The 13559-nt window shown below is 37.2% G+C and overlaps 1 protein-coding gene across 1 annotated transcript in view; it reads left to right on the top strand.

Annotated features, from left to right (window-relative positions):
- MYZAP (myocardial zonula adherens protein) overlaps window positions 1–13559 on the top strand; it is a 71336-nt gene that overhangs the window by 56040 nt on the left and 1737 nt on the right. Inside the window, exons 9-15 of the mRNA XM_075208059.1 lie at window positions 1342–1470; window positions 1616–1710; window positions 2195–2300; window positions 3395–3478; window positions 10417–10517; window positions 12012–12101; window positions 12930–12968. Coding sequence (XP_075064160.1) covers window positions 1342–1470; window positions 1616–1710; window positions 2195–2300; window positions 3395–3478; window positions 10417–10517; window positions 12012–12101; window positions 12930–12968 — 644 coding nt within the window. The remainder of the gene's footprint in view (window positions 1–1341; window positions 1471–1615; window positions 1711–2194; window positions 2301–3394; window positions 3479–10416; window positions 10518–12011; window positions 12102–12929; window positions 12969–13559) is intronic.

Raw genomic sequence — 13559 nt, forward strand, 5'->3', positions numbered from 1 at the left:
ATATAGGTAGAGGCCTCTCATAAGAAGTATTGTTCTCATTTACCCTGTGTCACGAAAGTCCAGCCTGTCCCAGAAACAGCAATCTGAACAGCTGTCCGTGATTGGCGTCACCTTAGTCACTTAGCAATGAATACACCTTTTCTGCCACCATGAAGGATTTACTATGGTGTCCTTATGTTCACCAAAACCACTTATTAATGTTTCACACTTAAATCACATACACATGTAGCATGAGCCTCACTGGGCTTCATAAGTTCACAGAGAACACACTAGATTAAATGTATTTAATCTGAAATATGTTTCCAAGGCTTAGTTACAAAAAAGTTAATAAGACATACAATAAGTTGCACAAATGAGTTTCAGAAATAAAATAGCAAATAAAACCAGTCACTCCTTATTAGTTAAGACTTGGTGTGTGTGTGTGTGTGTGGGAGCACAATTGAGAAATATGGGACATTTCAGTTTTTATAGACCCCCTTATGAAAATGCACAATGTAATGTCTAAAGCAGAATATTTTAACCCCTTCCCACATAGCTCTTCATCACCACCTTAGGAATGACATTTTCAATTAAATCAGATTGATCAGAAAATGACACAGAGCTTTCAAAGTAAATTATCTATCACGAAGATATATGTTGGCACCTCAGAGGATCTTTCACCTCTGCTTCTGCTTGAGTGGCTAGATGGTTTACAACTTTGGGGCTTCAAAACTCCTCCGAGATGCTTAACTATCCATAGGCCTGGCTAATTTCAAAAGACTCTTGGTCAATTGCACAGGTCACTTAGGTCAGTCAGCAAAGCATTCTTCGAGAGGTAACATAAAATATTCACATTGTCATACATGCATTCAACAGAAAATAATTAGTCATTAGATATACTACATAATCGTCATTTCTGGTGTCATTTCATTCATACTTGCCTACATTCTGGTAGGCTCCTAAACTTTGGGTATTTCTCCCAGACTGCTGGCAGAGCATACCATTCTCCTGAATCCTGCCTAGTGAAGTGGGTGGAACTGGGGCTTCAATGAAGCATTTACGCCATTTTGGCTACTCTCCCGCATTTCAGGTTTTTGGCTCAGGTGTGGGGCCAATGTGACTCAATTTACAGTGCCATGTCCCCATACACTTGCTTCATGATCTCCCAGAGGGGAGATAATAAAAGTTGGCAAATATTATTTTATTGCTATGCATAGATCCACTTGGGCAGCCAGATTAAACTAAGTCTATATTTCCTAGACCACACTCCCAAAGGACACATTCAATTTTCCACACCTGTGTGTTTCCAGTCTGTGTATGTTACCCATTATAAAACATCATTGATATGTTGTTTATTTAAAGGGACAAACACAACAGTACCTGAAAGCTATTGAAGATGCTAGTGAGACGGTTCGAATTGCAGAAACTAAGATAGAAGAAAGAGATGCAAAGATTGTAGAACTTGACAACCTGGTCCAGCGGATGCAACAGGTACCAGCATTAATATTCCTAAACCCTATTCACATACTGCATACATTTCACTGTGTTTGTCATGCTTTTATATGTACATACATAAATGATATGTACTGTGAAGTGTATACTGCAAACAAATGTCACAATATAGTATTGTTTGCAGGAACGAGAACAACTTCAAGTACAACTAACAAGACATGAAGAGCGAATACAGAGACTTGATGCAAAGATGGAGATAACCTCATCTGAGAGGGCAAGGTAAATATTTGTACTTCTATATTGTCATTTAGGGTAAATTCAGTTAATTTGTGTCAGCATGTTTTTCCAGTTATATAGCTCTTTTTTTATTTTTTAGTACAGCAGTGTATTCTGTATGTTTGCCCTAATTTTGGATTGTTTCCTTTTTGTACACTATTTAGACTGGGAAAACCAAACCATGCATCATGTAACGACCGCTTAAGTTCCACATTAATAATAGAGTGCGATTTATTCTCCAAGAAAATGTATTATTGTATTACACAATATATACCAATTGTCATGGTACCTTGTGCATATCAAGTGTCCTAAAGAGAAATGCTGTATATAAAATGTGTGTTTGCAATAGATACATATTGTAGCCAGAAACATTAATAACAGAAATACCTAGTCACTGTATAAATGTATAGATCTGAAAACACCTAGATAATACCTGGTTATTTTATTCTCATTTAAGTATTTAATTTGTTCTTCTTGCTTCTCTCAGGACCCAGAATTTAGAGGAAACTGCAAACAATTTACGAGAGCGCATTAAGCATCTAGATGATATGGTTCATTGCCAGCAGAAGAAGGTGAAGCATATGATTGAAGAGGTGAGAGTTACCAGAATACAAGTATATGAGACACATCTGAGATAAAGAGAATCTAGTTGGAGGGTTGTCAGCCTTTTGGTTATTGGGGACTTGATTTTGATGCTCTGACAAACAGGGTGCTATTCTGCACTTCAATATTTCTTGTGACCATTCGTGTAGATTATTGGTTAAAATGTTGTTGGAAAGTCTCTGCTACCTATAGGACACTGATCTCTTACATTCAGCAGACTTCATACCTATATGGTGATCAATGCCAGGGAAGGCCCGGTTTAACATTTGTGGTATCTGTATAAAAGCATGTAGCAAATAAAATGGATAATGTATATTCTCTGCTGCCAAGTTTGTGTACTCCAGGAGAAGAGCAAGCACACAAAACATTAGAACATTAAAAATCTTAGATGATGCACTGCTGTCAGGAACTTAATGGCGGCATACTGCCTGAAGCCCAAGGCTGTGTAATCTTTCCACCAGTTGACAGAGTGCAGTAATATGGAGTATAGAATACATGGCTAAGATTATACCACATTTCATGTTGGCGTTGCAGCAAAAGTGAATTTCCACCCATATGAAGAGCCCTATACATCTTAAGATACATCCGCCCCAGCATCAGAGGAATATGTGCATGGTTTTCAACAAGTCATCAGCGAGTATTTGCACCTGCCCTATAGCAGGTACAAAGATGTACCTCCTAACAGGCGTATATGAATGTTTCTTGTGTAAACACTTCTTTACTGTACTTGAGCAACATTAGAATGTTGACGGGCTTAAGTTCCAGAACTGAGTAAGTCTACATAAGGGCATAGCTCGCGCCTCCATTCTGGGTATGCCCAGAGCAATTTCACTTAAGATATTCTACACAAACTGGCGTATGTTCCACTCTCCATCAGCTCCAATATGCGCATATGAAGCGCCATTGGAAAAGTCATCGTTCTCCACATCAACAACAAAACTGAACCCGCTAAACAAGAAACATTGTACTGTAACATCTATTGTGAATATATTAATAAGATTTTCTATTGGGCAATGCTGTTAAGGGGTTTTATAAAACAAAGCAGAAAACATCAAGTTATCAAAGTCTGTTTCTTTTATTTTAGATTGAGCTTTTAAGGAAAAAGGTCCACTACAAGGACTTACTTATTCAACAGCTTCTGGAAAGGACAGCGATTCTGGAAGGAGAGGTAAGAAGAAAACTACCTTTCATATGCAACGTGTACATATTAATAGAATGTGGATGGTAAATATACCCTAAATGTGTAGAGAATATGAAAGCTATTCTTTATATTGTTTGGCAAAATGTATTCATTTTTTATTTTATTGCATCTTAAAATATGCATAGCAATAAAAACAAGTAAACGGAGTTAATACCCCTATTCTGAACATTTTACTCCTAGTCCCTGTTACCAATTTGCTCATTTATGAATGCAATGCAAGCTGTATTTTATGTATTAACATAAGTTATTGCATCTAACAAAGTGATTAATGTCACCCTCAGTAATGATTTATAATGTATACTAGAAAAGTATGACTTTGTGTTATCAATCACCCCCTCCTCCGATTTCTACTCGCTGATCTGACGTTCAGCCTTGAAAGTATTGAGGAAGTAAATGTTATCAGTGGGAAAAGCGCTGTTTACATTGGCGATGTTCAGGGCCGGTGCTAGGGTTCTCAGCGCCCTAGGCAAAATTTCAAAATTTAATTTTCAAGCTATGTGGGAGAAAAATTAATATTATTTGTAACTTCATGCTCTATCTTTGATTTAAAAACTATGGTGGATAAAATAATTATTTTATTGGTACGTCATGCTCTATTATTGACTTGAAGCAAGTCAAATATAGAGCATGAGGTGCAATAAAATAATTATTTTATGCACCATAGTTTTTAAGTCAAACATAAGGCATTAAGTGCAAAAAAAATCAAATACCACCCCCAACATTTTTTTTTACTCCACACTTGGGCTTTGGGTACCCCATTTTTTAGAAAATAAAATTAATAATACCCAAAAAAAAATAAAATTAAATATACTTACCGTTTTTGATGCTGAAGGCTGGTCAGATGCAGGGAGCCTCTTCCTTAATGGCTGCCCACCGCTCCTCGTCGTCTTTACAGCAAAGGAGAGGGGTGGAGCAGCCGGGTGCATGCTGGGAAGGGAGGGAGGTGTTGGGTAAACTTTATTCACACTGTCTGTCTGTGACAGACAGTGTGATACTACAGCACAGCAGGCGCCGCCGGGTAAACACATGTCACCTGATCACTGACGTCAGTGATCAGGTGTACAGCCCGGGCGCCTCTTAAAATAAAAATTGACAGTCGCGGCGGCCATTGAAAAAACAGCGGCGGCACCCCGCCGCCGCTGTACCTCTCGCCCACTTCTCTCCGCTGACTAGATTTTCAAATCTAGTCAGCGGCGTCCTGCAGGACCCGGCGCCCTAGGCAACTGCCTAAGGTTGCCTAATGGGAGCGCCGGGCCTGGTGATATTACAAGGCAAAATTACACAAATGGACACACATCCTATTCAGATTCTAGAACGTGAACATCCCAGTTTCATTAGTGTAACTTGTAAACAAATCAGAACTCCTTTTTTTTTTATAATTCTGTTCATTTCTGTTATACACTTCTATGTTTGCATACTTCTTTAACACTTTTAATACAGTTTTTTGTTTGTTAAATCTTTGGCTTTGTCCTTTGCATTTGGCTCAGCAATGTGGGTGAGCAAACACAAGTCTCAGTTCTAGATCCCAGTGTGTAATCAAATAATGAGTAAAATACTACAATAAAGTCATATTTGATTATGGCTAAAGCATGCACATCTGTTTAGCTTATATATGATACCAAAACATTAAATACGTATGTCCCCGTTCTCTGAGATTTTTAGATACTGGCACTTTCTCATAGTAGCTAAGAATTAGCAAAACTATAAATTCTCTGAAATTTGCTTTATTTAGATTGCATTGCTCGGCCTTTCCAATATAGGTAGCATTGTATGTTTAGGTTTGTCACAGTCCATCTACACTTTTATCTAACAATTAGTCATCTAGACGACCGAAAGGTTGTATCTTGTACTACAGAACACAAGGACATCTTAGCGATGACTGTGATTTATATCATATGAGCTAACGGGTCATTTAGCAGTATTTGAATCGTTGTAAAGATGGTTATTAACTTTTCTTTACAATTATTAACCCCACTTAATTTGTTCCTGAGATTCCTTCCGTTACTAACCCCAATAAGGTACTAAACCCACAAGAAGTGTGGTTATAAGTTGTAGAGGATTCTGATCTCTACGTTGTGGTTTACCTTCAATGTCACAATTGTTCTGTACTTACCAAATCTTTCTCTGTTAAAATTTGTGAGACCACATCTTAAGCCACTGACTTGCAGGAATATATAATCTGCCCTTTTAGCGCCAGTGTATGTTATCACCAAACTTTATAAAACCTCCTTTGCCTGTGTAATTCTCACACTGTCCAAAAAAAAAGACATAGGGAAAAGCATTCCCATCATCAAAGAACTTTCCTGATATTCCGCAGATATAATACAGTGCTACCGCTTGCTATACTAGAAAGGTGAAAATTGTTGTAATTCAGTATTTCACTTATATGTATAAGTGCCTTGTACATTGTTTACTTCAACTGTATATTAAGACTTTATGCATCAGGCCAGGTGACTGAACCACCAGTCATACTAATTGAAAGAGAGAGGGAAGTGGTTTCATTTTCCAATACAAAGGGTCTTTTCAGCTTGTCCAATCCTCAAGGAGAGCGTGCTACTGATGACTGGCCTAAGTGCAAGCAAATAGTGCTGGATATAAGAATTCCACTTGACTGCATCCCTTTCCCATAACCCATCACTGAAGTCAGCCAATACTCTCACTGCAGATTCATTATCCTACAGTGAGGGGTGCTGGCTGATATTGGTCTCTGCCATCATGGAGGAGAAAGGTTTTGAATAAAGTGAGAGCCATGTGCGCCAGGTACTGTGCTGCACTCCATGGTAAACAGAGGGTGGTACAGGAAAGGATTAGTATTGAATTGGTGGATTTCAGCTATGGTCCAAGAGAGAAACCAGAGATTTCTTTTAATTTTTTTTTTTTTTTTTAGTTTCTAGGGAGCAATTTTACACTGATGATCCCAAGGGCAACGGAGGCCATTGATATATGCAATGTGTTTTTATTAAGCAATGAAATCATTATGGATATGGATAAGGAAATAGAGCAAGCTGAAATCATAGACACTGACCGTCCTACATTTATAATCCACCAACATCCAATGTTCCTCATGTTCCCTACAGCTGTTATAATAATCATCATGTATCCAATTATTAGTGAGACATTGATTAGGTCTTAGGTGTTGCACAGCAGGATATTAAATGGCTCTAGAGAGCTAATTAGGATACTATTAAAGGGATACATACATCTCGTATGCTTACATTCACAAGGTATAATTTAGGTTTTTCGAGCCATTTCTAGCTTTTAAAAATACCGGCGAGTGACCCATCACAACTCAAAACTAGGCTGTATTTTACATTCCCCTTTCCCCTTCCCCACAGCACAAATGGCAAATTTTAGAGTTTGACAAATTTTGCGCACAAATTTAGGCATAAAAATATAGTCATAAAAGTTTCATTACCCTATTCATACACAAAATAACGTACTGAAGTGGCACATACATGAGACAGTGTTATTAATGAATACAAGTTGCATTTCCCATATGAAATGTATTGAAATACAACCCCCCCCCCCCCCCTCCACCCACATCTGCGGCAGTCCAAATGTAACAAGGCTGTGACTGTAATGAATGAAGTATTTTGAGCTGAGGGGTCAAAGCAGCCAGTCATAAGTGGCTTGATAGCGCCAGTGCTGTCATTATCATCAGCACGTATCATTACACCAGGCCTCCAGTACCCCCAATAGATCCACTTCCTAAGAAGAGTACCTGGGAATGTATCCACAGAAATGGACCCCTGTCCAACTCTATATGGGGCACAAAATGTTTTTCCAAGATGCACATTTTGCACATGGTAGCTGGAATTGCTTCTAACTCTAAATTGGCCTCAATGAGAGTACAAAACCGTAATCTCTCACATGATGGACCTTGACACCGTTTTGTACTACTGGATTTTGTCTTCTGTGCCAGTCTTGACCAATATAAAAAATATTTGTTCTGTAGTGTTGATGTACACACACAAGCTAGGTTTTGGAGATGAATCGCCTCTCTAAATCCAAGAACTGCAAAAGACTGCTGTGACTCTTCCAGTCAGCTTTATTAGCAGAACTGCATGGGTCCCAGACATGTCAGACAGAGACTTTTCTAACAGGTTTAAAGGCTAACAAAAAACAAAATTGAAATGTATATACATGTAAATAATGGACGCTATTCACACTTGACTAGCCATCGGAGGTTTTTTTTTTTTTTAAATAAATTAAATTACTATGGAGTATTTTCTCCTCATTTATTACAAATGAAAAAACACCACAGCTCTTAGCTCAGTGATGGCTAACCTGTGACACTCCAGGTGTTGTGCAACTAAAAGTCCCAGCATGCTTTGCAAATAGATAACTAGTTGATAGCTGGCAAAGCATGCTGGGGCTTGTAGTTTCACAACATCTGGAGTGTCACAGGTTAGCCATCACTGTCTTAGCCGATGTACAAGATGTCCAAATAGCAAAAGGATGTTGGCTTTTTTTTTTCTATGAAACAGATATGATAATTGCTCTAGGGTCACATGTTTTTAGTGGAAGAGAGGGACTTAATTTGGCAATTCATTATTATCAGGCCCATATTTACATTTGTTTGCTCACTAAAGCCACTATTTGTGCCACCTCACATCCTCAACCCCTCTCAGGTATAGTTAGCCATAGTTACCTCAACTGTATCCTATGTGAATGACTAAATAAAAACATTTATTCAGATCATAGTTAAATATTTATAATATGGAAATAATATTCATATATACACAGTAGTGATGTGCAAGTGGGCAGAGTGCGGCTCGTGCTGCCCTAAGCACGTGGCCTATACAGTCTTTCCACAAATCCGGCACTGATTTATCATGTTATTTTTAGAACACCACTAATTCCGCAGCGCTGTACAGAGAACTCGCACCAGTCTCTGCCCCATTGGAGCTTACAGTCTAAATTCACCACACACACAGACTAGGGTCAATTTGATTGCAGCCAATTAACCTACCAGTATGTTTTTGGAGTGTGGGAGGAAACCGGAGCACCCGGAGGAAACCCACGCAAACACGGAGAGAACATACAAACTCCAGACGGATATGGCCATGGTTTATGTATTAATATTTGTATGTATAAGATTTATGTATTAAATGGTCACTATGAATATATAACCTGTGCAGCTGGTGACTGTAATTAGGTCTCTGAGTCCCTTACCAGCAGTCACACAAAAGATTTCCAGGGGAGGAAATTCCAGATTTTCTTTAGACAGGAATTGGGCACAGCATGACTATCCTGGAGGAGTACATAGCTAGCAGCTTAATTGCTACATCTGCTTTTGTTCAGATATATTCCTGTTAACGTATATATGTGTGAATATGGCAGCTGCATTCTAGGCCACTGACTTGTGACATTACCAATCATCCACCAATCATTGGGTATACTTCTTTGTACGAATTCAACAGTCCTCTACATGGCAAATATGTTAACTGGGGGACTGCAAGCACTTAGAATCAGGCAGCTGAATTGCCCATGAATGATGTAAAATAAATAAATGACTCATTCTTGCCTAATCAGCATTTTTGAAGCTGAAAGCTGTGCATAGACAAATATGATATTAGATTTTGCACGTATAAACACTAAAATTATTTATCTGCACTTCCACTGCAACCTGCAAAATAAACTATTCTTGTAACTGCAACTTTTACAGTCTAAAGTGATGCAAATATAGGACAAAAAGCTCAAATGACAAAGCATACCACACCAATTATATTTTATGCCACACATTGTGTGTGAATCTACCAATCTGCACTGTATGCAGAATATTTCTGTAAGCATAATAATGAATGGTAGACTCTGGCAGCAGGTTTAGTAATACTTTTATAAAAACACATAAAGACCAACCATATTTATTTGTTGAAACAAAAGATTACCACTGCACAAGGTAATTGCTACTCCAAATTATCGACTATGATTGGAAGGATAGCTATCGCCTAAATAATATTTGTCAGACAGTGCACCCACACATTGTAATACAATTGTATATAATGATAAAAAGAAGAAAGAAATAAAAATGTCCTTAATTGGGGCACTCAGTGATTCCAATTATATTTCTTTATTGTTCAAATTAAAAATAAAACCTACATATTTCCTACCTGCATAGCCAATTGTTAGCGAAATATTTAAAATAAATATACAGTGACTAAAGTGCATAAGTGAATTAAAATAGCAATAGAGAATTTCTATGCCTCGCTACTATGTATGAAATACATTACTCCAATATAATACAATATTGTGTCTCTCGTTGATCGCATTTATAATGAACTACTCCAATATTAACTGACTTCCTTATTATTCATAAACGTGAAAGATTATCATATAATAGCTTTTTATTGCGGGTATAGTTCTATAATACGGCAATAAACCTCTAATACTGGGGACATAGTAACGGAGTACTGAATTACTGTATTAGAATTATTTTAAAGAATACATATCCACTCTCCCAGAACTTGGATTAATATACATCCAGCCCACCTTGATAATAGGTATCACTTCTAGTATAATGCTTTGATAACATTTTTTTTGTAATATAATACTAATCCTTTTATACAGGTTTTAAAAAAAGTAAAGGATTAGTATTGAATTGCTGGATTTCAGCTATGGTCCAAGAGAGAAGCCAGAGGTTTTATTGCTGCTGGACCCGAAAAGCCCTGGCAGTGAGTGGCTGGAATCTAATGACAATTGGGGTCCCCAAGATGCACATAGGGAAGTGTTACAAAGTAGCAGGAAATAAATAGAACTGCACGTATAGTAGAATACATTACTTGTGCAATCAGAATAATAACGTGTACTTCATATTATTTTCAATATCAGATAATGTACTGTATGTAAGTTTTAAAATAAAAAAAAATGGATCCCATCCTGAACTGTTTGACATTCCTTTTCAGAATACAGAATTACAAGACAAGATGGACTACTTGATGGCAAACCAGCCAAAGGATAGCACAGAAACTAAAGATGTTGCAACATCATATGAACTTCCACATGAGTATGTGACGTGTTTCTTAAATGTTCCGTAAAGCTTACTATCCATTTACAACCTAGTTAACTAGAATAAACCACTGCTTCATATCAGAAAAGTAGATATAGGTTGACACTATCAATGATTATATTGGCTGCCTGGCTAATTGCCTAGGTTAAGTGAGTATGCACTTCTAAATAAGTCTTAGGAGCATATTCAATTGTTGGCATTACAGCCAAAATTAACGCGCCCTGCGCACTATTACCGTCATTACGGTAATATTGCGTGTAAATACCGGTATTACGGTACTTTTCTCGCTGGATTCCAGCTCGCGGCTCAGGGAGCTGTGAGCTGAAATCCAGCTTACTATTACCGTAATACCGGTAATAGTTTTTCCGCAGCGGAAACCGCAGACAATTGAATATGCACCTTAATGTGCTAAAGTTCCAGATTGGTTGCAGTGTGTTATTAATCCATATAATGATCGCATTTTGCACTGTAATTAAGGTTAGCAGCCCCACAAGAACAATGAGAAAAGATAAGGCATGTAGTCTGAAAATATATCTAAGAACTACATGTAAAAAAGTATCCAAAAATAAAAAGGGCATCTGGGTAGTTGCATACATATGGCAACCCTGTAAGACAATGCACACACTCTAGGTGCTTAGAACATCCACTTACAGTTGCATATAGACCCATATAAGTAACCTCACTAGAACAATAAAGGAGTACGGTTAGCTGAAACTGGTCATACTGGCTTTACATAGAACTGAAATATGTTATCTGTTTATTGCATTCCTTTCATTTTACAATTGAGTGTTATGCCAGTAAACAATTATAAATAGCATTTATTTTATTGCAGATGTCATATTTGATTAGAACAGACCTGGAAAAGCATGCTCAACCAGAGAGTTCGGAGTGGCACAAAAAAGTGCCTCTAGTGTACGAACAAATGTGTAGCTCATCAGTGTGCGCTAGAGGCCATTGATATATACTGTATATTTTAGTTTTCAGTAAAGACTAGGGGCCTGATTCATTAAGGAAAGGAAAGCAAAAAAATGAGTAACTTTGCACCTTGGCAAAACCATGTTGCGTTGAAGGGGGAGGTAAATTTAAAATGTAGGGACAGATTTATAGTTGGGGTAAGGCATGTCCTAGATCAACTTTAAATGTCAGTGTAAAAATAAAGCTATCAAGTATTTGTATGCTACATGAAAAAACAGGCAGTATTCAACTTATGTGCAAAATAATAAACTAATTTGCAGCCCATTGCATTGCATTTTTTTTGCTTTACTTTCCTTAATGAATCAGGCCCCAGATCTAATATTACTATTTATATAACAATGGTAACAAATAACACTTAAGAGGTGATATCAACATCTGTGTTACATAAAATGAAAATATTATTACTAAACACTTCCTATATTTTATTATTTCTCTGCAACTTAATTTGCAGGCTTTTAAAAAATGTTTGTGTTGTAAATGCCACTGATTTGAACCTCTTTTTACCTTGTTGCACAGGGAAAATGTCCAGCCCCAACAACCATGGATATTATTGGCAAGTACTCAGTGCAGTAAGAGACTGTATAACTTCAATCCTGGGGTAGGCAGGTAAGGATTACCATGGTTCAAACACTATACTACCTGCATAGGATGCATTGTTTGAAAATGCTGAGGTGGACATGCTATTAGATTTAAATCTAATCTTAGAAGTATAGTATTTTAAGTTATTAACGATTAGTTCAGTTTTAGCACACAGATGTGTGAATGCATGTTTTTGTGTGCCATGTTCTAGGAGTGCTCTGAAAAAGGTTTTAGACTACTACCTATATAATACTAGCTGTTACTAAACCCACCCTTAAGTGTTATTCATTACCATCAGTTTGGTTTTTTAGATGTATGCAGCAGTACTGGTAAAGTTATTAATGTTTTAGTTAGTGACGGTCAAAAGAACACAGCATAAGGGTAATTCTGGGGGTGTATAAACCTTATTGTCTTACACCTTAGCACAGTTCCTGTATGTAAACCATGCATATGTGAACCCTTTGTTTCAGGACCCCTGGGTATTGTTGTACAGTAAGAACAACATCCTGTTCACTTTACTCTAGTAAGCAACATTAACAAAGGTTCCACCCAAAACTGCTTTACATGTGTTTCCTTCTTCAGATTGCTAATGCATGTTTTCCCTTTCATTGGTGAAAGTAAGCGAAGAGAACATGTACTATGTTGTGTGTGTGTATATATAAGAAATAAAATTGGCTTGATTTGTTAGTTCTTTAATCCAATTTCTAAACATTTATTTTAGAAATGAGGATCATATGTTTCAATGTGTGTTAGAACTATATAAATGCAAATGGTGATCTGTGTGTCAGTACCTATCCAGTCTATATGTATGGAAAAATCTGATATTTTTCATTGACCAGTGCTCTTTCTTCACAGTGAACCAACAGATGCAACCTCAAGTCCAGCCACATCAGAGTAAGTTTATTTAGATAAGCTACATAAAAGGCGTCTCTGCAGCGCTGAGACGTCAAGCACCTACTTTTGCACAGTCCATTTTTCTGTTGCTAGCTATTTTGGCATTCCCACCTTGGGCCTAGTTCTAAAGACAATGGCTGTGCTACTTACTGTGTGCTTGGTGGTCAAAATTAAATCTGATGTGCCTTTTGCAAGTTTTGTGATTAGTAAATATCCAAAAAGTGTAGTCATAACCAATATTAGTTTGTCTCCATTTCAAAAGGGATTACAGTGTTCAAGATTCACCCCTAATTAAAACCCATAACATTTTGCACTGGTCTCGGACCTGGTGATGATGATCACATTATATTATTTAGACTATTTGAATTGGATTGCGTACGAGTAGTTGTCGTTGCAAATACATTGAATATATTAAATCTGTCGGTATATGCTATATTTATAAATTAGCTATATATTTATATGTGGTGGATGTGTTAACCCTCAGTATTAGACTGTAAATAATTAACAGTATTTGAATGGATTAATCAGTCCTCTGGAATTTAAATAATAAAAATCTAAAGCTACTTCCTGAGAACTAAATCATAATGAAAT

This window comes from Mixophyes fleayi, chromosome 4, assembly GCF_038048845.1.
Source record: "Mixophyes fleayi isolate aMixFle1 chromosome 4, aMixFle1.hap1, whole genome shotgun sequence".
Classification (NCBI taxonomy): domain Eukaryota; kingdom Metazoa; phylum Chordata; class Amphibia; order Anura; family Limnodynastidae; genus Mixophyes; species Mixophyes fleayi.